This window comes from Muscardinus avellanarius (assembly GCF_963383645.1).
Source record: "Muscardinus avellanarius genome assembly, chromosome: 9".
Classification (NCBI taxonomy): Eukaryota; Metazoa; Chordata; class Mammalia; order Rodentia; family Gliridae; genus Muscardinus; species Muscardinus avellanarius.
This window is the reverse complement of record NC_137795.1, coordinates 110,135,105-110,160,731: the sequence shown is the minus strand read 5'-3', so window position 1 is coordinate 110,160,731 and position 25,627 is coordinate 110,135,105. Positions and strand designations below refer to the sequence as shown.

The 25,627-nt window shown below is 45.7% G+C and overlaps 1 protein-coding gene across 7 annotated transcripts in view; it reads right to left on the bottom strand.

The window, feature by feature from the left end:
• ACTR3B (actin related protein 3B) overlaps positions 1 to 17,874 on the bottom strand; it is a gene marked incomplete at both ends in the record, with an annotated part of 68,540 nt that extends 50,666 nt beyond the window's left edge. For all 7 annotated transcript variants that reach the window (XM_080701570.1, XM_080701572.1, XM_080701574.1 and 4 more), the window contains 2 exons: positions 883 to 938; positions 17,831 to 17,874. In XM_080701570.1, the coding sequence (XP_080557696.1) occupies positions 883 to 938; positions 17,831 to 17,874 (100 nt within the window). The remainder of the gene's footprint in view (positions 1 to 882; positions 939 to 17,830) is intronic.
• Between the last annotated feature and the right edge of the window lie 7,753 nt (positions 17,875 to 25,627).

Here is a 25,627-nt window from a genome sequence, read left to right as displayed (position 1 = left end):
GGGAGGCTGAGACAGGAGGATCACAGGTTTGAGACCAGCCTCAGAAACTTAGTGATGCCCTGTTTCAAAAGAAAATAGAACTGGGGGTGTAGCTTGGAGGCAGAACACCCCTGGGTTCAATTCCTAGCATCACAAAAATTTTAATAAATAAATAAAACGAGGATACATCAGACCAATAATTCCTATTTCAGGTATAACCCTCTGTGGCACCAAACCACGGCCAGCAAGCAAGGACCTGGAAGGCAGTGTTTAAAGCCTCTTGAGGAACCTGGAGTATACTTCCCAGTGACGAGAACACCGCTCTCATCAAAAGGCTTTTGCTTCCCCTAGGACAAGTGGGGAAGGTAACTGGGGATGGAGCCCTTCTACCTCCGGCTGCACTCCCAGACCTATATTTTTTATTTGGAAACAGGGTCTCCTAAACCAGCACACGCGGCTGGCTTCGAACCTGCACGATCCTCCTGTCTCCGCCTCCCAAGTGCAGGGATTACAAGTGTGCGCCACTACGCCCGCCTAAGAACTGTATTTTTTTTAAATTACAAAATAGCCTAAAAAACAGGTAACCTTTTTCTAGGCGGTCCAGACGCTGATGACTGATTCAAAGTCCCCTGCCAACCACCCAGGATGAAAAGTCCTGACAGACAAAGGGCTCCAGCAGAATTACAGAGTGAGGGCACTTGGGTTGTAGCAGGTGCCGGCTACTGCTGAAATCAACTTAGAGAACTAGGCGTCAACATGAATGACCTTCCCAGTAGCTACGACCATCGACCATCGTCTAAACGATGGTGAGTAGATCAATACACCCGAAAGACAATGCGAGTGTTCAGAAATGAGAATGCTGAGACGCGCTCCCTCAAACAGCCGAGGCGGAGCTCTACTTACATGAAGGGATAATGAACTGGGGCTCAGTGTTGCCTGCGAAGCCAAGCTTGGTGTACCTAGAAGCACAAAGGCATCAACATGTTTAGATAACAATGCTCTTGTCTGCGTTCCAGTAATGTCTTTATCATAAGTTCTCTGAGCCCTCAAATATCAAGCCTCAGAATACTACCTTGAAATAAAAGTGTGATCACTGAAAATCAAGCACAACTTCACAGTAGTTATAAAGCTTAAAATATTAAGCATTTTTCTCCCAGAACAGGAACACCTGTGCACTAACACGTAGATTACAGTTGTGTATCCCCAGTGACTTTATTTTTTTATTTATTATTATTATTCTTTTTTTTTTTTGGTGGTACTGGGGTTCCTGGAAGCCCTTCTACCTCCGGGATACACTCCTAGACCTACTATATATATATATATATATATATATATTTTTTTTTTTTTAAACAGGGTCTCTTAAGCCAGCGGCTGGCTTCGAACCAGCGCGATCCTCCTGTCTCCGCCTCCCAAGTGCAGGGATGACAAGTGTGCCCACCACGCCCGGCTCCCCAGTGACTTTAAAAGTGTTATCCTGCTCTAAATCTTTTCAAAAATCCTTAAGAACGTAGGTATTGTCCCTGTTTTGCAGATGCCAAAACTGAGGCTCTGAGAAGTTCATCAGGCTGCCCAGGCCAGCCGCCAGGGAGCTGCAGAGACAGCCCCACTCACGTAAGCGGGCCGATGCCAGCAGGGTTCTGCAGGAAGTAAAGTTTTTTGGGGGATAGGAAATGATTATATAATTTTCTTAAAATGCCATGGCATATGTCTAGAAACAGCCACTGCCATCCCCCAAGAAGCATCTGACAGAAGCATCTCTTTACCATCTCATTTCAGAAGAAGCCCATTTTCTGTCAAGATAATCTGTATGATAGATTTGAAAAGCCTTCACTAAAACAAATGCCAAAATACTACTCTCTGTTCCAAAAGCATGTGCTAATCTCCCAGATAGAAAAAGGGGGGTGAGCCCCTCAGACCATCTGCTGGAAGGGAAAGCCAGGCAGCGGCAAGCCCACGGGGCCCGCGCAGCTCCTTCTGCTCACAGGGCCGCCCCACCAACAGCAACGTGCGTACAAATAACGCTCACAGGGAATAAGGTACTTTTTAAGAGGTAAAAGCAACTTTACAAATTCATTTTTGCTAATTATTTCAAGATAATTGAATCAATTTTCTTCCAGCATAAAGGGAATTGAACACATGCCGCCAAGCAGGCACACTACCAATGAACTACATCCCAAGCCCTGGAGATAAGGTTTCTTATGTGAGCCAGGCATGGGGGGGGGCGCATGCCTGTAATACCAGTACTGGGGAGGCTGAGACAGGAGGATTATAGGTTCAAGGACAGCCTCCGCAATTCAAGGACACTCTCAGCAACCTAGGGGGACCCTCTTTAAAAACAACTAAGAGCCAGGTGTGGTGCCGCACACTTGTCATCCCAGTACCAGGGAGGCTGAGACAGGAGGATTGAGAGTTCCCGGCCAGCCTCATCTACTTAATGAGGCCCTCCACAACTCAATGAGACCCTGTTTAAAAATAAAGAAAAAAGCCAGGCATGGTGGCGCATACTTGGGAGGCTGAGACAGGAGGATCGCGCAGGTCCAAAGCCAGCCTCAGCTAATTAGTGAGGCTCTCAGCAACTTAGTGAGACCCTGTTTCCAAATAAAATATAAAATAAGTCTGGGAAAGCCCCAGATTCCATCCCAGTACCATAAATAAATAAATAAATAAATAAATAAATAAATAAATAAATAATAAATAAATAAATAAAGCAAGCAAGCAAGCAAGCAAGCTGGGCATGGTGGCGCACACTTGTAATTCCAGTCCTTGGGAGGCTGAGATAGGAGGATTATTAGGTTCATGGCCAACCTCAGCAACTTAGTGAGGCCCTCTGCAACTTATGAGACCCTGCTTCAAAATGAAAAATAAAAACAAGTAGGGCTGGAGGTGTACATTGGAGGTAGAATGCCCTGGTTCAATCCCCAGTACCCCAAAAATAAATAAATAATTAAGTATAAATAAAAGAATAAAATAGGTCTAGGGGTATAGCTGGGAGGCAGAATGCCCCTGTGCTTAATCCCCATTAACTAACACACACACACACACACACACACTGATGTGGTAATATTTCTAATTCTAACAAGTTTTTTGTGATTTTTAAACCTATTTTAACATGTGCTACTTTTAGTATTTTTGAACACACCGTGTGTGGATCAGGATTGAGGGAACAACAAAAAAGCAAGCCAGCTGCCTCTGCACCACAACGCACAGCGGGCATGGCGGCCCACGCTTGCAGTCCCCGTCCTTGGGAGGCTGAGACAACGATCTCAGGTTTGAGGACAGCCTCAGCAAGTAATGAGACCCCTGTCAACCTTGCGAGACCCTGTTTCAAAATAAAATAGAGCTGGGAGTGTAGCTCAAAGGAAGAATGCCCCCAAGTTCAACCCCCAGTACCCAGAAAAATGTTTTAAAATCTGCTTACTGCTCAGCCTCCAGAGATGAGTTCTTAAAGCCACAGGAGCTGGAGAGGCCAGGAGCATAGGACCAGACCCCTCGGCCCCATCTGAAGACCCACCTGCAGCTGCTCAGGTCCTCGAACCACAGAGCTGGGATCAGGTCAGTAACTAAGTGGACCCACAGTCTCCCAGTCCTGGGCGCACAGACCTACAGCGGAAGAAGCTTCTGAGCCAGCCCGAAGCCTGGGGGCTTTCTAAAATGGAGCAAACAAAGGCTGAACTTGATAAATTCCAGATCATCCTCAATTTGCCCGTCACTCTGTAAGTATGCCCTAGACAATAATACAAACTGAATTACTGACTCGCTCAAAAGAGCCTGCAGAATCCAACAAGCAGCAAGAAGCCATGGAAATCATCAAATCTATTTAATTATGTTTTTATCAAGCCACATCACTCACTTCCCCCCAAAAAAGCATGCACTTGCACTTAAATCACTTAAGCACAGCCACCTTCCCACAGCCTTAGATTATGGGCCCCATGCTGTCAGGATAAGGTCCTTCTTCATGGCCATATACTACTCCCCAGCACAGTACCTGGCATGTGGCAGACACTTCATAAGTATCTGCCAAACAAACTCTTCCCACATGTAGGAACGGTGATCACTGTCAAACTGCTGGGAGAAGAACCAGTGTTTGAAAGGGGGACACTAAAATTCAGGAAAAAAGTGTGATGAAACTAGAGAAGACCAGAGATTGTTTAGTACAACCTCCTAAATACATCCATATCTGCTGCATTATTCTTTCCAGTATCTTTTATTCGTTAAAACCATGCACTTTGGCACCAGAATTTCTGGGTTCAGACCCTGGCTCTGCTATTTACCAAGCCTGGGGAAGCCTCGCCTATGCGTATGCCAGTTTCTCCATCTGTACAGTGGGGTAATAACACAACCTACCTCCTAGGGTTAGTGTGATAATGGAGTAAGTTCATGTGTGTAAGAGATAGAACAGAGCTGTCTGTTAAGGGTTTCCAGCACTTGAGAGGCTGAGACAGGAGGATCACAGGTTCGAGGACAGCCTCAGCAAGTAGTGAGATGCTCATCAACCTATCAAGACCCTTTTTCCAAATAAGAAATAAAATCAGACTAGGGATGTAGCTCAAAGGCAGAATGCCTCTGGGTTCAATTCCCAATACCAACAGGAAGGACGGACACATGGAAGAAAAGAAGGATCAAAGGCAGGCAAGCCAGGCGCGGAGGATCACAGGTTCATGGCCAGCTTCAGCTACTTAGTGAGGTTCTCTGAAACTTAGTGACACCCTGTTGCAAAATAAAGAATAAGCTTGGTGTCCCTGGGTTCAATCCCCAGTACCACACAAAAAAAAATTTTTTTAAATATTCAAGACCCCACTTACAAAACAAACTTCCTCCGCTTCAGGCAGTTTATTAACTCGAAACGGCAGCCAGCCCTGTGCTGGTCACCAGCAGCACTGAGAGCGACGGGAGGAGACGCCTCAGAATGCTGACCTGTTAGGCCTCTGCCTGGACTGAGTTCTCCACTCGTAGCCTGGCCCCTCACCTAGCAGGCAGTTTGCGATCGTGTGGGTAGACACTTCGGAAACAATCAGCCGCAGCTGCCAAAATCCTGCCTTCCACATTCCCACGCCAGCCCGAGTCACAGACGCGGGCCTCCAGAGAGGCCTGAGCACTGCACTGTCACTCGTCCTCCCCGTGTCCTGCGGTCCCTGACCTGGACTGCCCAGGCCAAACCCTGTACACCTTCACGGGAGTGGGTCCCCGTGCCGGCCAGACGCGGGCTGTCCCCGAGGAGCCCTCGCACTGGCGTCCAGGTGGAGCACTGAATCACGAGGGCCGGCACAGGTTTCTGGATGGAGCCAGGCCGGTGGGGTGTGGCTCGGCCGGTGCTTGGCCCTCCTGCCTCCACCACGGGAGAGCAGAGCCTGCTCTCTCCGCCCACTGCTTCCCACCAGGCCAGAGCTCCACAGAACCGGCCCTGCACGGACTGAACGACTGTGCTAAGTACGTCTTCCTCCCTCTACGCTGAGTGGCCAGGCTCTTTGTACAGTAGTGAGAGAACCGGCCGAGACGCTCCCCACCACACGTTTACGTTCTGCCAAGCCACCCACCATTACCCGCCCTCCACAAACCCACCATGAGGAAGGTTAGCACTGATCGGGAGCCTGGAGAAAGGACCCGTCTGTCCAGTTATTTAGCACACATGCATTTTTAACCCATATAATGTTTGGGGAAAGAGTATCTTTCAAACCAAGTGATAATGAAATACTAGAAACATTCCTGTAACAGTCAGAATTAAGCCAAGGAGACCCACTTTTACCATTTATTTAACATTGTTTTGGGAAAACTAAATATTACAAGTCATACAAAAAAAACTGAATTAAAGAAATAGATATTGGGGAAGAGAAAAAAAAAGTTATTTATGATAACTATATACCTAAGATACCAGAGGGAAAATAAATGAAAAACTAAAAGGAAACCGGGCAAATGGCGCACTCCTGTAACCCTAGTACTTCAAGGCTGAGAGAGGAGAATCATAGGTTTCTGGAAGAGAAGCCTTATTTCAGAAATGTAAAGAACAGCCAGGCATGGTGGCTCGTGCCTGTAATCCCAGTGCTCGGCAAGTTAAAGAAGGAGCATTGTAGATTCAAGGACAGTCTCGGCAACATAGCAAGATTCTACAGCAAGACCCTAAAAAAGGGCTGAGGCTGTAGCTCAGAAGCAGAATGCCCTGGTTTCAGTCCCTGTATTAAAAAAAGAAAAGGAGAAAGGAGAAAGGCAGAAGGAAGAAAGGAAGAGAAGGAGGAAGGGAAAGAGAGAGGGAGGGAGGGAGGAGGAGGGGAAACATTAAAGAAACCAGAAAGGCTGGAGGTATAGCATAGCTTAGACTGAACCCACCCTGGGTTCAACCCCAGCACCACAAGAAAACAACCCTCAAAGCAGTGGGTCAGTAATGTCGCTAGTTTGCAAATGAACACATTCAACAGGAACACAGCCGTCCTGAATGAAGACTCTGATCAGAAAGACCAAAGTTAAGAATGGACCACCTTAACCAGGACAGCGGCACGGGTACGTGCCGAAGGATGGCAAGTTCAAGGCCAGCCTAAGAAGTTTAAACTGCTTAGAAAAGACAGGATATAGCACGATAGTAGACCATCTGCCTCACATGCACAAGGTCCTGGATTCAATTCCCAGTAACACACACACACACACACACACACACAGAATAAACCACACAATGTGTATAAATAGCTCTCCATATAACAGCAAAGAAACTGGCACACACCTTAATCTTACGTAGAGCTAATATTCTTAAAAGAAACATCGTATGTCAGTAAACCCACCTGTAAATGTAATGCAGACCAAACCCGGGCTACTACTGAAGGTGCTAAAGTAGGCTGCGCCCTGGGCAGTGAAGTCTGAGAGTCGTAACAAACACAGCTCGGTCCGCCTGACAGAAGCAGTCTGTGTACATGCAAAGATGTGCATGAAAACATGTCCGCTGGGCTGGACACGGGCACACCCGGGGCACCCCTGGGGCACACCCCTGTAATCCCAGCAATCAGAAGATGGAGGCAGGAGGATCAAAGTTCAAGACCAGCTTCAGCAAATTAACAAAATCCTATCTCAAAAATACTTTAAACAGTCCTAATACAGAGACCCTTACTCTTCTTACTAAATGCCACTATCTTTCAACAGTAGATTTTTTAATTCTGCAAAGTCAAGAAAATTAATATACTGTCAACTTGGCCAGGTGTGGTGATGCACATGTGTAATCCCAGTACTTGGGAGAATGAAACAGGAAGATCACAGGTTAGAGGCCAGCCTCAGCAACCTAGAAAGACCCTCTTTCAAAACAAAATAAAAATGATAAGGGCTGGGGTATACGTAGCTGGGAGGTATAATGCCCCTGGGTTCAATCCCTAGTACCACACACACACACACACACACACACACACACACGAAATATATATATACCATCAACTCGACACATTCCTATATAATTGAAATTCCTCCCACAACCATGTGTCTTGAGCAGAAGGTGACAATGTATGCTCAATTAATTTATGTTCAAAAGTGGAAACGTTCCATCTTAAAACAGCTTCTCATCTTTGTATCTTTACCGTGTTCTCAACCCAGAGCCCAGGATCTTCCCACTGAGGCCCTGTGACCTCCAGTCTCAAATGCTAAACTCCAACTCCACTCCCTCCTAAGACCACCGCATAAAACTGTTCCTTAAGCCGAGCACAGTGGTGCTCGCTTGTAAGCCCAGTACTTGGGAGGTTGAGACAGCAGACTCCCAGGCTCACGGCCAGCCTCAGCTACTTAGGGAGGCCCTCCGCAACTGCGTGAGTCTCTGGTTAAAATTAAAGAAAGAGGGCTGGGGTGGAGCTCGAAGGTAGAACAGCCTGGGTTCCATCCTCAATTCCATCCAAAAAAACTGTTCCCAGATATTAATGATATACTTTCTAAGTAATACATAAATTATACAACAATTTTAAGTATTCTTTGGGTTCTTGTATTAAAAAAACTATAGCCTCTATTTAGAGAATAAATTGAATTTATTACTTTATCTAAATTTAATCTTATCCAAGTGTGGTGGCGTATACCTATAATCCCAATATTTGAAAGGCTAAAACAGGAGGATCATAGTTTCAAGGGCAGCCTCAGAAATTTAGTGACACACTGTTTCAAATTAAGTAATATAAAAGGACTAGGGGTGTAGCTCAGAGGTAGAATTCCCATGGGATCAATCCCCAGTACCAAAAATCAATCTTTAGCTGACCTGCCCTTAAATTTTACACTACCCAATATACCTGTTTATTCCTACTTCTAAATATTCATCTCCCTCTCTCCCCACCCCCTCGCCTCCTCTTTGATAAGTGTTAAGATCATAGACTACTGCCCATTTGTAGATTTTGAACATTTAGAGCTCTGACTTCCAGGTTACACTGCTGTTTAAGATGGTAATTTAACCACTCACATGGTGGGATTAACATGATATAACATCACCCTTCCCCTAAGTCCCACTAAAACCAAAGCAGAATGATTTTTCAGACAGGGGAGGAGACAAGAGCAAGATATGGGCCCTGGAGAGCTGACTCCTGGCCTCAGACGTGGGAGAGCCAGACCAGCACACGCTGGGCCCACGGGCGCCCCTCCCGCCCACCCGCCGGCAGCCTCTGCAAGTCCTTTGGAGTGTGTAAAGCAAAGACTCTCCAGACTCCTAGTCCAACGGCAGGGATCCAGGCACACTGAACAGTCAAGAAGCACCCAGCTCATCCTCCAGGGAACCGAGATTCCAGGAGCGCTGGTGCTACTTCTTGAAACATCCAACATAATTTCCAAAATCATTGTTCTGTCCTTTATGGATGTCAGCTCACTTCCCTTTTCTCACGTGTGTGTGTGTGTGTGTGTGTGTGTGTGTGTGTGTGTGTGTTACTGTGGATTGAACCCAGGGGGCACTCTATCTCTGTGCTAACCCTAACCCCAGACCTTATTTTTATTTTGAAACGGGATCTCGCTAAGTTACATTGCGCTGGCCTCAACCCGCACGCCTGCCTCACTCCCCAAAGTATAAGGTAACTCACTGGCGGGCACCACTGTACCCAGCTTCCTTTAACTTTAACTGTATTTATTTAATCAGTACCCTGATTCTTTAACTACCTTGCACTTTCATTTTATTGAGCTCATGTTGCCTAAATTTTTTGAGAATAAAATGTTTTTGCTTAAAATTCTACTCTGCCAAGCATGGTAGTACACACCTGTAATACCAATACTTGGGAGACTAAAACAGAAGAATCACAGGTTCGAGGACACCCTCAGCAAGTAGTGAGATTTATCAACTTAGTGAGACCCTGTTTCAAAATAAAACAGAGCTGAGGGTGTAGCTTGGAGGCAGAATGCCCAAGTTCAATCCCCAGTGCAGACAGATAAACAGACAGACAGACAGACAGACAGACAGAATTCGAGCCAAGCTTGGTGGCACACATTTGTAATCCCAGTACTTAGGAGGCCAAGACAGGAAGATCGCAGGTTTATGGCCAGCCACAACTTCGTAGACCCTGTTTCAAAATAAAGAATAAAAAATAGGGCTGGGGGTACCGTATCTCAGAGGTAGAGTGCCCCTGAGTTCAACTCTCAGTACCTCAAAACTTAGATAAATTCTACTGACTCCTGAAGGGCTCCATCTCCTTTGCGGGTCAGGTTCCTTTCCTATGCACAGGTTGTCTCGTGCCTTCGTGTATCACACTCAGTTGAGAATGGGCACAGTTCTCTGGACCTGTTACTTGCTCAACAACCAAATTCCTCTCCGCCTCACAAAAATGCTGAATACAATGCCTTGTGATCTGTGCGCATCACCTCAGGTGGTTAGAGAAGAAACAGAATTTGCTGGAACAGTGGGCAGCCAGAACCCAAAGCTAGGTATACTGTCCTTTTCCAGCAATTCTAGTACACCCTTTGTTCTAGGGACACGCCAACCCCAAAGCTCACTGTGGTTGGGAAAGGCCATTCGAGGGCCGTTCTGGGGCATTTAAGCCGCGCGCCCTCCCAGGCTCCTTCCTTCAGGAAGCCAAGTCAAAGGACACATCTACACTGTGCCTGTGTGGTGAGGGCTGATCCCCCTCGGCCCAGCTCGCAGCTTCCCAGGAAGGGCAAGAGCGGTGCCTTCAGTGCTAGGGCACCAATGACCCGCCAGAGATGCGCTGAAATACCAAACCTCAGTATCCTCCCACAGTCTGTCCAGATTTTACTGTAAACTTCATAAAATGCAATGGGACTTTTAGCTGTTTTCTCCATTTTTGAATTGGTTTGTTCATTTTGGGAAGTTCCAGAAAGAAGTGTTATGTGAATATATTTTTATACCACCATATGTCCAACAAAGTACTTAAAAACCTTTTTGTATTTAAGGATATATGGTATATGGTAAAATTCAGTGCTACTGATTTAGAGAACTTTTCATAAATGAAACTGTTAAGGTGGTTATACTGGAAAATGTAGTAATATATGGCTCCATCCCGACAATACAGGTTGAATACAATTCAAACAGAACACACACAAAGAATACAATAAGCTTGTTGACCACTTAAAGGGATTAATTAAAAGGACCTTTGGAGTGGAGGTTGCTTAGAAGGCCAGGCATGGCGACTCCACGTGCTGGCTGGGCCACGCCTTGCATCTATCCCAAAGCATTAGAGTGCCGTAGTGGCCCGGGCACACCCATGCTTACAGAAGCACGACTCAAAACAGCCGAATGATGGAATCAGCCTAGGTGTTCCTCAAGAGGAATGGCTAAAGAAAATGTGGTGTATATACACACAATGGACTTCTATTCTACCATAAAGAATGAGAATATGTCATCTTGTAGAAAAACGGATGGGTCGAGAGAAGATTATGAATGAAATAAGCCAGATTCAGAAAGTGAAGAGTCGTATGTTTTCTCTTTTATGTTGATGCCAGAAAGAGAAGGAGCGGCTCATGAGCACATAAGGGGAATGATGGTCAAAGAAGGGCACCACAGAGGGAAAGGAGGGACTGGGAAGTGCAAACACAGAAGTATGTATGTGCACATGCAAACACGTAACAAGGAATCCCGCTATCACATATGGCCACAACGCATCCATTAAAAACAGGAAAAGGAAAGGAAATAAAAGTTTTCTTCTCCAAACCATTTGTTAGGAGAAAGGGAAAACGTGACTGATGACACACGAATTTCATCAGTGCTCAGAGTTGAGAGCTGTAGAAAAAGCCACAAATGAAAAGATACATGTTAAGGGCACAGGCCACACACCTGTAATCCCAGGGAGACTGAGGCAGGTCGGTCTCAAATTCAAGCCAGACTGGGCAACTTAGTGAGATCCTGTCCCAAAGTAAATAATGGCTGAGGGTATAGCTTAGTAGTAGAGTATCCCTGGTTTTAACTTCCCAGTACCACAAAAAATAAATAAATAAAAAGGGTTGGGGAGCCAGGCATGGTAGCCATAATCCCAGAACTTGAAAGGCTAAGACAGGAGGATCACAAGTTTAAGGCCAGCTTCAGCAACTTAGTGAGGCCCTCTGCAACTTAGTGAGACCCTGTTTCAAAATAAAGAATAAAAAATAGGGCAGGGGGTGTAACTCGGAGGTCAAATGCCCCTGGGTTCCATCCCCAGACCCATAAGAAGAAAAAAAGACTGAGGCTGTAGCTCAGGTAGAATGCCTGCTTTCAATCCCCAATACCACAAGCAAGAGGGGGTGGGATTCCTAATGATGGAACTCTTGCTATCAGGTGTAAGGTCCAGGATTCAATTCTAGTACCATGAACATATCATCTATCCTGAAGTTCCTCCCCCAAAACAGGAATCAAGTAAAACTGACTATATGGACAAAATATAATATTTAAGTAAAAATATGCAGCCGGACATGATGGTACACACCTGTAATCCCAGGACCTGAGCGCTAACACAAGGATCATAAGTTCACGACCAGCCTCAGAAACTTAGCCAGGCCCTCTGCAACTTGGTAAGACTCTTTCAAAATAGAAAATAAAATTGAGCTTGGGGTATAGCTCAGAGGTAGAATGAATGCCTTTGGGTTCAACCCCTAGTATGAAAGAGGGAGGGAGGGAGGAAATGAGGGTGCACTGTTACGGGAAACACACACACACACACACACACACACATTTGGAAAGATGAATTGGGTATTTTATAGACAAATGCAACATACTAAATTGATTCCACTAAAGATATAAAGTTTAATCAGACTTAAAACTCCCCTGCCAGGCATGGTAGGGGATAATTATATTCCCTATAATCCCAGTACTTGAGAGGCAGAGACAGCAGAATCGCAGGTTGGCAGCCAGCCTCAGCAACTTAGTGAGAGTCTCCGCAATTAGCAAGACCCTATTTCAAAATTAAAAATCAGGCTGAGAGTAGCTCAGAGGGAGAACGGCCCTGGGGTCAGTCCCCAGTAACTAACACACACACACACAACTTCCCCACAAGAAAGCTACAGGTAAATTGCTGTCTTAAGTCTTTAGATGAAACGCACTAAGAAGAACCAACATCATCTCTATGCTACTCTTTTTTTTTGTCAGTACTTAGGACAGAACCCAGGGGCATTCTACCTCTGAGCTGCACCCCCAACATTATTTTTTTTAATTCTTTGTTTTAATACAGGGTCTCACTGAGTTGCAAAGGACCTCACCAAGTAGCTGAGGCTGTCCACAAACTATGACTCTCCTGTATCAGCCTCCCAAATGCTGGGATTATAAGCATGTGCCCCACACCCAGCTAGTCTATGGTTTTTTTGTTTTTTTAGTTGTACTGGGCGTAGAACCCAGGGACATTCTACCTCGAAGATACACCCCCAGCCATATTTTTTATTATTTTTTGAAACAGGGTTTCACTGAGTTGCAAAGGGCCTCGCTAAGTAGAAGCTGAGGCTGTCTTCAAACCATGATCCTCCGGTCTCAGCCTCCCAAATGCTGGGATCACAAGCGTGCACCACCACGCCCGGCTCTATGCTATTCTTGACAAAAAGTACATAACCTCTACCTGTCAAAGAGAAATACCAGACAGCCTAAACTGAGGGATATAACGCATAACAGTCTGTCAAAAATGTCAACATCAGCCGGGCGTGGTGGTGCACGCTTGTAATCCCAGCATTTGGGAGGCTGAGACTGGAGAATCATGGTTCACAGACAGCCTCAGCTACTTAGTGAGGCCCCCTGCAACTCAGTGAGACCCTGTTTCAAAATGAATAATAAAAAAAATAGGGCAAGGGGTGTAGCGTGGAGGTCAGATGCCCCTGGGTTCCATCCCCAAATCCGAAAAAAAAAAAAAATGTCAACATCAAGCCAGGCGTGGTGGTGCACACTCGTAATCTCAGTACTTGAGAGGCTAAGACTGGAGATCACAGGTTTGCCGAGAGCCTCGGCAATGTAGTGAGACTCTCAGAAACCTAATAAGATCCTGCTTCAAATAATTTTTTTTAAAGATTAGGGGTGTAGCCGGGCGTGGTGGCGCACGCTTGTAATCCCCGTGTTTGGGAGGCGGAAACAGGAGCATCGTGCTGGTTCGAAGCCAGCCTTGCTGGCTTAAGAGACCTTGTTTCCAATAAAAATATAAAATAGGCCTGGGAGTGTAGCCCGAAGGTAGAAGGGTTTCCAGGAACCCCAGAGTACTACAAAAAAAAAAAAAAAAAAAAAAAAAAAAAAAAAGATTAGGGGTATAGCTCAGAGGCAAAATACTCCTGGGTACCACTAAAAAAAAAAAAAAAAAAAAAAAAAAGTCAACATCTTGAAAGACCAGTAACAAAAAAGGCTAAGAAACCATTCCAGATTATATAAAATTTAAGAGTCATGGTGGTGGTACACACTTGTAATCCCAGTACTTGGGAGACAGGAGGATTACAGGTTCACAGCCAGCCTCAGTAATTTAGTGAGGCCTTCCACAACTAGTTTTCGGTTTTTTTGTGGTACTGCAGATGGAACCCTTCTACCTCCGGGCTACACTCCCAGACCTATTTTATATTTTATTTGGAAACAGGGTTTCTTAAGGCAGCAAGGCTGGCTTCGAACCTGCATGATCCTCCTGTCTCCGCCTCCCAAGCACGGGGATTACAAGCGTGCACCAACATGCCCAGCTCCTTCCACAACTTAGACTCTGTTTCAAAATAAAAAAATAAAAATAAAACTGGGGTTATCTCAGAAATATAAAGCCCCTGGCTTCATTTCCCATTTCCAAATAAATAAATAAATGGTAAATTTTCTGATTTTAATAATGGTCTATTATATGAAAAAGTCCTTATTCTCAGAAAGCAGACATTGAAGTATTTTGATATAAGAGGGTATGAGGTCTGTAACCATCTCTCAAACAATTCTAAAAGGTAATAATATAATACATATGGATAGAGAATGACAAATAGTAAGAGCTGGTGAAAGGGAGAAAAGCATGAAGTGTTTTTTGATCTCTTCTCATTTCCAACAGATTTGAAATTACTTCAAAACAAGCTTTAAAATGTAAAAATCAGGCCAGGCTTGTAATCCCAGTACTTGGGAGACTGAGACAGGAAGATCTTGTTCACTGTCATTCTCAGCTATTAGTGAAGCCCTCTGCAACTTACTGAGACCCTGTTTCCAAATATGAAATAAAAAATGGGGCTGGGGTAAAATGCCCCTAGGTCCATCCCTAGTCCCGCAAAGTAAAAAGTTTAAAAAGAAATCAGCCAGGTTTGGTGGCGCCCACCTATAATCCTAGTACTTGAAGGACTGAGACAGGAAGATGGGAAATTTGAAACAAGCCTCAACAATTTAGCAAGTCCCTGAGCAATTTAGTGAGACCTTGTTTCAAAATTTAAAAAAAAAAAATAGAGCTGAGGGTATAGTCAGAGATAGAACATTCCTAGGTTCAATCCCCAGGATGGCAAAAAAAAAAAAAAAAAAAAAAAAAGAAAAGAAAAAGAAAACTCATCACTGAAAAAGTTTGGGGAAGAGAAGCGAGACTGGTTTGTGGAACATTCTTGAAGTCTGTGTAGCCTAGTCATTCCTTTAAATAGCTGAAACTTTATTTTTGGATGTAGCAGATCCCTTTGTCCATATCATCTTGGCCCCCAGTACACTGGTGCTCACTCGGCCTCGGGATTTATCACAGGATCTGAGGCTACCGGGGTATAATTTATTTGCTATTAAAAAGTAAATCATGCCGGGCGTGGTGGCGCACGCTTGTAATCCCCGCGCTTGGGAGGCAGAGACAGGAGGATCGCGCAGGTTCGAAGCCAGGCGTGTGCGCTGGCTTAAGAGACCCTGTTTCCAAATAAAAATACAAAATAGGTGTCTGGGAGTGGAGCCCGGAGGTAGAAGGGCTTCCAGGAACCCCAGTACCACCAAAAAAAAAAAAAAAGTAAATCACGTGGGCCAGGGATGGAGCTCAGAGGGAGAGAGCAACAGAGCTCGCCGCACAAGCGCAAGCCCCCGGTTGGTTCATTCGCCAGCACCTTGGGGGGAAAGGGAACAAGAGTTCAGCACACTACTCAGTCAGGAGTGCCACAATGCTTTTCTTTCCTGTAAATTCTTCTTTTCTTTTAGAATACCAAAAAAGGCTTTTCCACCTTTGAAACGGTATTACTCTTCCTTCCTGATGACAGGACTTACAAAACAATGATTCTTTTACGATGTTACAAGGTTGAGAGACAAGAAAACTAGAGCCAAATGTGAAGACCAACTACCGCAACCACTAATGCAAAGCTCAGGTGGCCAGCCGCGGAGCCCTCCTCCAGCCCCAGGCCGTGGGAGGCGAACACTGGAGGGCTTCAGGTTCAAGGCCAGTCTCAGCAACTTAATGAGGATCTCAGCAACTTCGTGAGACCCTGTTTCCAAATAAAAAATAATATAAGGCTGGGGCTGTAACTCGGAGGTAGAAGGCACCTGGGTCCCATCCCCAGTACAGGAAGAAAGGAAGGGAAGAAGTTGGCTAGTTAGTTAGTTCAGGGTGACTTACAAAGTCTATTTTTTCTTGTTTGTTCTGTTTTTTTTTTTTTTAAGTAGTAATGGGAATTGAACCCAGGGAATTCTACCTCTGACCCACACCCCTAGCCCTGTTGCTGTTGTTGTTGTTTCGAAAGGTCTCACTATGTTACTGAGAGACTTGCTAAATTGCTGAGGCTGGTCTTCAACTTTTGATCCTCCCATCTCAGCCTCCCAAGAACCGGGATTACAGGTGTGCACCACCACACCTGACTCCCAAATCCATTATTTTCCTTAGTCCTGCTTATTTTCATCTGCATTTTACCACTTTTTATTCTATTGGGGGAAAAACAATCCAAAAACTATTTTATCTCTCTGGGAAATACAAGAACCACTAATATGTTAAAGTGGGTAAGTTCCTTCCGTCTATATATTAGACACTGGAGATTCAAGATAAGCCAGCAGCTTCCACGGTAGAGCATATCCATGTGAAACCCTCTGTAAAATCTTGCCACATTCCCAAAACCTACGAGCCTGCAGCACAGCTTTGGGCCACAATGATCTCCTAAAGGTGAATTCCTCAGTGAGCAAAATTACATTCATCATGTACCGCAAAAGGTCAAAACTGAGTACATTTTAGATATTTATAGCAAGAATGATGAGTAAGGTCCCCAGCTTACTAATATTAAAGGCCTGACAAATTCTGTCAGGCAAGCATTACTTTACTGCTACCACCAATTTCAACAGTTTAGGCAAGACCAGAAAATACAAAAGCAAAAACTTCACCTGCAAATAGAATATGCTTACACGTTGCCTGTACTCTTGACACAAGCAGACTTGAGGGATGGTGGAAGGAATGATGGGGCTGCAGGGGATGGGATGGATGAGAGAGCCAGCGACCCAGGAGGAGGCTGGAATATCGGTACTGATTTGGGCTTGTGTTGTGAGTAGCAGAGCAACTTCTGAAATAAAGACCCACAAAACTTCTGACACGATGTGTATATCTAAAGGGGAAACGAACACAAGCAAAGAAGCGGTTTTTTTTCCAGCCTGCAACCAGCAAAGGTCCTTCGGCAGCAAAACGAAAGACCCATCAGTGGGAGATGGGCTGCAGCAAATTCGGAGACACCCCCACAGGGTTGTCAAGGAAACCAATTGTATTTTTCTATAGAAAAGAATCACGGGTACGATGAACATGCCATGAAATATTCTGTCAAAATGACTTCAATCCCCTCCTGAAAAATCTTTTGAGGAGCTAAGTTTGCTTGCAGACTGTTTGACGAAGCACTACCTCCACCATGCATGCAGGCAAGCTTGTATTCCCACACTGTCAGGGAGGCAGAGCCAGCAGGCACCTTTCTAAAATCGGCCAAGCCTGGGCCACTGAAAGTACAGAACATTTTTCTAAGCTCTCTTTTGAATACCTTACCAACATCAAAAAAAAGCGATCACGGCCAAAAAGCAAAGGGGGGGGGGGGGCTTCCCAATTTAGACTGTTTTCCAAAATGGAGTCTTTTAAAACACATCATTTTTGAAAGAAAAGGCAAGTAAGTCTATGCACACTGAATCAAGAGCTTGGCCTTGAAGGTTTTATTTATTTCAGATCGGAAAAGAGCAGAGTGGACAGTAAAAAAAAAAAAAAAAAAAAAGTGTCAAGTTGGTAGAGGAGTGTAAGAATCTCCACGAGTAGGTGGAAGCATCCTCCGGGAGCGACGACACCGCTCGGGGACACAGAATGCGAGCGAGGGGCGAGGACGTCACCGGAGCGCATCGTGGCCGCGGCCGCTCGGCACCGGGGGACCCGCGCCCCGGCAGGGGCCCTGGGCAGCCGCGCCCGGCCCGCCGCGGCCCCTCTCGGCCCCTCTCGGCCCGCTCACCGGCGGGGCTCCGCGGGCGAAGCTCGGGCGGGCGGCGGGCGCCGCGCACGGGAGCCGGAGCCCGGCCCCGGCCCGGCCCCGGCGGCGGCGCGGCGGGACCTCTTACCCGGTGCCACAGTCCACCACGCAGGGAGGCAGGGAGCCGGCCATGCTCGGGACGCCGCCGCTCGCTCGCCCGGCGCGCCGTCTCCCGCGAGCCTCCGCAGCGCCGCCGCCGGGAGCCCGGATGCGCCGCCGCCGCGTGACGTCACTCCCGGGCCGGCCAATCAGAGCGCGCTGGCGCCCCGCCCCGCGGCCGCCATCTTTAATGCTGGCAACGAGGCTTCGCGGCCCACACGCCCAACCTGGCAGCCGGCAAGATTGGGGTTTATTTTTAACTGACTCACGGTGAACGTGACCCGGTTTCCGAGGCCTTTCTCCTGCCTCATCCTTTAAGTCTCAGCTCAGATGTCACCTTCAAAGGGAAGTCGTCCTTGGGCGCCCTAACTCGGTCCCCTCTCTGCAATTGATTCTCTATTTCAACAATCTGTTTTTAACAGTTGGAGCAGATTTTTTATTTTATTTGTACTACTCCTCCCTTTCTGGACTATAGACTCCACTAATAAAGGGTTCGAGTCTTACTATTTCTGAGCCGGTGGTTCTTCCTTACCACGGACTTGATACACACCTGGGAACACCCAAATGTCGAGTGAACAACTTTCACCAGATTGGGGGAATGCTGTTAGCTGTTAGAATTATCATATCTAGTAGAGCTGTGCATAATTTATTCTAAGAAGAGAAATCTGCAAAAGAAATGCATAGGTAACCTTAAGGAATAAAGGATCTTAGACTAAGGCAAAGCCACACCAAGATTACTAAGGGAAAATATGTCTAAGCATCTAGGTGGAAAGGCCTTCCAAACCGTGTCACAAAGCCGGCATGATGCACAACTGCAATCTCAATTCTTGGGAGGCTGAGACAAGAGGGTCTCTGATTGAAGGATAACCTCAGCAACAAAGGACCCTGTTTCAAAACAAAAAGTAAAAAGGGTTGGGAGTGTAGCTTAAAGGTAGAATGCCCTTGGGTTCAAGCCCCAGTTCCACAAAAAAAAAGAAAAGAAAAAAGTTCTACAAAAAACAGAGATCAAAGAAGGCCAACACCTACACCTACCTACTGTGTTATAAAGGTACTGAAAGTGCTACTTTCTACTTCCTGTCCAATTGTAGATCCTTGATAGTCTTTTAGGAGCTTTCTAGAGACATCTTATTTCATGTATTTTTGTCATTCTGTTTATGATAGTGGTACTGGGGTTGAACCCAGGGGCATTCCACCCTTAAGTACATCCCCAGCCCTTTTTTTTTTTTTTTAATACCCTCAACCTGATTATTTTTCTTACTTGAAACAGGGTCTCACTAAGTTGTGGAGGCATCTCTAAGTTGCCAAGACTGGCTCCAAACCTGTGCTTATCCAGTCTCAGCCTCCCAAGTCCTGAGAGTACAAGCATTAGCCACCATGCCCAGCTCCTTTTTATTTGTTATTTTGAAACAAGTTCTCACCAAGTTGCTGACTCTGGCCTTGAACCTGTAATCCATCCTGAAGTCTCATTCTCCCAAGTACTGTTACAAACGTGAGCCAACTCACCAAGCTTCATGTCATTTTTGCAAGTATTTGAAACATTGTTTTTATTTGTTTTTGTTTGTTTTTGTTTTTTGTGGTGCAAGGGATAGAACCCAGGGGCATTCTATCTCTGAACTATACCCACATTTTTATTCTTCATTTCGAAACAGGGTCTCACTAAGTTGTAGAGGGCCTCACTAAGTAACTGAGACAGGCGCAAACCTGTGATCCTCCTGTCTCAGCCTCTCAAGTACTGGAATTTCAAGCATGTACCACCAACTCTGGCTTGAAGCATTGTGTTTTATAAATAGGAGAAGTTTTATATTAATTGTCTACCTCTTGGTAACCCATTACCAAACTTTTCTCTTTATTTTTTAACCCTACAAGGGTCAAATACGACCTAGCCCTGGAAAATGTTCAAGGAAAGTAAAAAGTAGAGGATAAGAAAACCAAAGGGGACAGGCATGGTGGCACATGCATGTAATCCCAGGATTTGGGAGGCAGAGACAAGGAGGATCACAGTTCACGGACAACCTCAGCTACTACTTAGTGAGGAGGCCCTTTGCAACTCAGTGAGACCCTGTTTCAAAAATAAAGAATAAAAAAAATAGGAGTATAGCTCAGAGGTAGAATGCCCCTGGGTTCTATCCCCAGTACCACAAAGAAAAAGAAAAAGAAAACCAAAAGACCTGGAGTATTGAGATGTTGCTGTGGGTTCTTGTTCTTAGCTAATTTAGAAAAATAAAATAGAATTGCACTGCTGGCAAGCTTAAGCAAAGTTTTTTTTTTCTTTTTTTTCTTGTTTTTTTTTTGTGTGGGGGGGGGTGGGGGGGTGGGGATGGAACCCAAGGGCATTTGACCCCAGAGCTACACCCCCTGCCCTATTTTTTATTCTTTATTTTGAAACTGGGTCTCAATAAGTTGCAGAGGACCTCACTAAGTAGCTGAGGCTGTCCATGAACCATGATCCTCCGATCTCAGCCTCCCGAATGCTGGGATTACAAGCGTGTGCCACCACGCCTGACAAGCAAAGTTTTATTATGACGGGTAGAAAGGAAGGACAGAGCATTTAATCCACCATGTCAGAGGTGATGCCGTGGAGTGCCATGAAAACAAGACGCTGAGGCCTCTGAACATGTATCTTATAAAAATTCCTTATCTCCTCTCTCCCATCCTGCTTAACCAACAGTCCTCTTTTTCCACCAAAAGTAGATGCAAGCCCATAAGTTATCTCTGCTGTGTAAGCCTTTTCTATTAGTCCTCTTTGTTCCTCCTCACAGGGACAGACAGGTCTGACATCACTGATCAAAATGTGCTACTTGGTTAACAAGGTCAGGGGCCTGCTTGGTAGAAGCCCGCTTTGTTCTTAATTTTATTTTTATTCTTAAAGCATAAAGCTGCGTCCTTGGTAAGTTCTCAGCTTCTCATTATCTCTATCTGCTAGAAGTTACTATGTTGAAAACTTGTTTAATAATAAAGAAAAGAAAGACACAGGATATAGTCTTTTAAAGTATGGAAGTTTGGGGAGCTATAACTGTTTTGTGTTATTAGAACTTAATATGGGCTAATATAGCTTGTTTTATCTTTTAATTTTAATATAAACTGTTGTAAGAGCCTATATAATTCTTTTTCTAAGTGTAGGTGTTTGTGTTTCAATGTTCAGTGTTCATCTGGGCTGACAAGCAATTTTTAGCTGATCAAGGTCAACTCTGGATGTAGCTCTTGGCTGATAGCTTAGAAACAGAGAAAAGTTTATTGTTCTGACTAAGTATGAAATCTTGTTCTTATTAGCGATTAATACTGCCCTTATCAGCACTCAGTACAGCTCAATCCCCAACACTGGGTACAAACACTGTCTTGCCTGCATTGCATTTTGCCAAGACCCTGCCCAGCTGCAATTTTGTCGTGACCCTGGCCAAAACATCACAGAAAAATTCCCAAATCCCATTTCATTTACTTAATGTCTAATTACCACGCGCCTACTATGAGTCAGATTTTGCATTAAACTGGTCACGCAGTGTAAGCAGGATGCTCATAATATCTGCCTCTAAGACTCTAGAGAGAGGTAGCACCAGAAAAGAGACAGTATTAATATACTGGGGTACGTGCTCAGATGGAGCAAGTCCAGGGTGCCCAGAAAGCCATGAGAGGGCACCTAACTCTGATTTCAGGACTAGTAGAGGTGTCTTAAAGCCTTGGAGTCTAAGTTGAAGCCAGAAAGTGAGGTAGAAAGCAGCCGGGTGGGGAGGATGTGGGGCAGGGGAGTACTGGGGTGGGGAGGATGTAGGAAGGCCAGGAGGACCTCAAGATTTATATATGCCCAGCCCACTTCCCCAGAGAAGTCTCTGTGGGAATTTGGGATTGGCTAGGAGTAAGGGCTACACCTTTTCAGGGAGCATCCCCTGCAGGATAGGGCCTGCCTACTGGGAATGAATTTCCAGATTTGAGTGATTTCATCTAGATACCACTCGCCCTTGAGGTATCAAAGATGATTTTATGGGTGTGTGTGTGTGTGTGTGTGTGTGTGTGTGTGGTACTGGGGAAGGAACCCAGAAACATTGTACCTCTGAGCAACACCCCAGCCCTATTTTTTATTCTTTATTTTGAAACAGGGTCTCACTGACTTGCAAAAGGACTCACTAAGTAGCTGAGGCTGGCCACGAACCACGATCCTCCTGTCTCAGCCTCCCAAATCCTGGGATTACAAGTGTGCGCCACCACGCCCGGCTTCAAAGATGTTTTTTAAGCCAGCTGTGGTGGTGCACACCTGGAATCCCAGTTCTTTTGAGTCTGCTGCAAGAGGATCAAAGATCAGAGGCCAGCCTCAGTGACTTAGTGAGACTCTGCTTCAAAATTTAAGAAGTAAAAATGGCCGGGAGTGTAGCTAGGAGATAGAATGCCCCTGGGTTCAATCCCCAGTACCTAATAGATAGATAGTTGGAGTGTATCTTGAAGATAGAATGCCCCTGGGTTCAACCTCCAGCTCTATAATAAATAAATAAATGAGCGGGGCATCATGGCACATGCTTGTAATCCCTGTACTTGGGAGACTGAGACAGGAGGATCGTGGATTCGTGGCCAGCCTCAGCTATTTAGTGAGGTCCTCTGCAACGTAGTGAGACCCTGTTTCAAAATAAAGAATAAAAAAATAGGGCTGGGGTGTAGCTCGGAGGTATAATGCCCCTGGGTTCAATCCACAGTACTGCAAAAATAAATAAATAAATAAATAAATAAATAAATAAATAAATAAATAAATAAATGCTTGATGTGTAGCTCGGAGGTATAATGCCCCTGGGTTCAATCCCAGTGTCATACACACACACACACACACACACACGCACACACACGAACAAGGAAAGACCAAATGTTCTTCTCTCATACACTGGGCTAGCCAGTCACCCTGGAACAATTGTACAACTCAGTGGCATCCTTCCGGACCATACCAGTGTCTGAACACTGCCCTTTGTCCTCAGGCTTACCCCCCTTTCAAGATGGCTATAGCTGTTCCACTCACCAAGACTGCAATGGATGCAGATGGCGGGTGACACTCATCCTTCCTGAATTCCTTTCTTTTTCTTTCTTTCTTTTTTTTTTTTTTTTTTGTACTTGGGATGAAACCCAGGGGCCTTCTACAGTCCTAGACCTATTCTATATTTTATTTGGAAACAGGGTCTCACTAAGTAGCTGAGGCTGGCTTCGACCCTGCTCCTCCTCGCTCAGCCTCCCAAGTGCAGGGATTACAAGCGTGCGCCACCACGCCCGGCTCTGAGTCCTTTTTTAAGAGGGAAAGGAGAGTCCATTCCCCTAAACACCTGGTTCCTTCCTAACCAGCTCCATTTTCCTAGGGCGGCCATAACAAACGGCCACAAACTGGGCAGCTTAATATGTGTGCTCTCTCCTGCTATCCCACACCTGGGTATCTTCCCAAAGGAACTGAAATCAGAAACTCCTGCTCATAGAGGCAGAACCAAGTTCACAGCAGCACAGCTCACAATAGCCAAGTTATGGAACCAAGCTAGGTGTCCACCAACAGATGGACGGATTACACAAGATGGGATGTACACAGAATTCTACTCAGCAATAAAAATAATGTCATTTGCAGGAAATGGATGAACCTGGAGAACATATGCTAAGCAATACTAGCCAGTCACCGAGTGAAGGGTCCTACGCTTCATCATCTGTGGAAGCTGGGGAGTCATCGGGACACCAGAGGGACTTCAGGGCATGCAGGAGACGCCGCAGTGGAGCAGGGAGGAGGTCTAGGGGAAGGGAGGAGGGAGAGGGAGGACCAATGAAGGAATCACTTCCATCGATGATATACGCATGTGAGAAAGCCAAGGTCAGTCTCAATACCCTGAATGGGAAGGGGGTGAGCGGGGGCGCGGGGAGCCCACCAAGTGCCGTGTGCAGGTGCGCCATCATCACTGTGAACTGCATTAGGATGTGGGATTATGATGCACCAATAAAAGGATAATAATAAAAATGTGCACGTGTGCGCGTGTGTGTGCATGTGTGCATGTCCGTGTGTGCGTGCGTGTGCGTGTGCGTGTTCTGAGCCAGAAGACCCAAATCAGGACATCCGCAGGCAGGGCCGCGCTCTCTGAAGACTCCGGGAGAATCTGCTCTCGGCTTCTTTCCTGCCTTCTGCCGTTGCTGGCGACGCGTGTGTCCCTCGGCTCAGCACTCCAGTCTCTGCCTGCGCTGTTGCAGGGCCTCCCCCTGGGCATCTGTCTGCGTTTTTACCCGGCGATCTCTTCAGCCACACTGGAGTAGGGCTGCTGCACTGGCCTCATCCTTATTCAGTTACACCTGCAAATATCCTATGTCCAAATAAGATCACATTGACAGATGCCAAAGGCCAAGGCTGCAGCGCGTCTTTCTAGGGACCACAGGTCAGCCCATGACACCAGCTTGCAGCAAAAGCAGGGAGCCGTACTGTGGGCTTAGATGATGGGGCACAGCCCAGCAGGCTGGAAAGGACCTGTCCTCTCAGGTCCCTGGCTGCCAATCCCTGGCTAGATGGGCTGTTTGAGGTCAGAGTAAGAAGGTGATGGTCATGAGCCAGGAAGGAGGCCTCACACTGCAGCCTCCCAGCCTCCATCCCCGGAACAGAGAGACAGGAAACGTCTGCTCTTTAAGCCACGCAGACCATGGTATTTTACAGTAGCAGCCTGAGCACGCTAGAATAGTTCTCAGCATCTCCGTCCATCCGTGTGATTCTTCTCAGATTATAAACTCCCACAGATCACAAAGGAACTGCATCTGCTTTGGCACGGCTAAGCCAAGCCCGGGGAGTAAACTGCACATTCTAGAGGAAGCACCTCAAGGACAGTCTTCTGTTTTGATTTGACTTTGGTTTTTGGTGCTGGGGAATTGATCCCAGGAGCCTTCTACCTTTGAGCTATACCCCAAGTCCTATGTTGTTATTTATGATGCTGGGGTTTGAACCCAGGGACATTCTGCCCATGGGCTACACCCCCAGCCCTATTTTATTTATTATTTTTTGTGGTACTGGGGATGGAACCCAGATGCATTCTACCTCCAAGCTATAACCCCAGCCCAAAATTTTATTCTTTCTTTTTTTCTTTTCTTTTCTTTTTTTTTTTTTTGGTGGTATTGGGGATGGAACACAGGGGCTTTTTACCTCTGGGCTATACTCCCAGACCTATTTGGAAACAGGGTCTCTCTAAGTTGCTGAGAGCCTAAGTAGCTGAGCCTGGCTTCGAACCTGTGCGATCCTCCCATCTCATCCTCCCAAGCGCAGGGATTACACGCCATCACGCCTGGCTTATTCTTCATTTTTTTATTTTTTTATTTTTTATTATATTTTATTTTATTATTTTATTTTAATTTTTGGTGGTACTGGGGTTGGAACCCAGAGGCTTTCTATCTCTGGGCTATACTCCCAGACCCATTTTATATTTTATTTGGAAACAGGGTCTCACTAAGTTGCTGAGAGCCTAAGTAGCTGAGGCTGGCTTCGAACCTGCGCGATCCTCCTGTCTCAGCCTTCCAAGTGCGGGGATTACAAGCATGCGCCACCACACCCAGCCTTATTCTTCATTTTTTTAAAACAGAGTCTCACTAAGTTGTGAAGGGCCTAAGTAGTATTATTTTTTATTTTGAAATGAAAATAATAATTTTTATTATAATCCCAATATTTGGGAGACTGAGACAGGAGGATCAGAGGTTTGAGGACAGTCTCAGCAAATAATGAAACTTCCATCAACCTAGTGAGACCTTGTTTCAAAATAAAAATAAAATCCGGGAGTGGTGGTACACGCTTGTAAATCCCTGCACTTGGAGG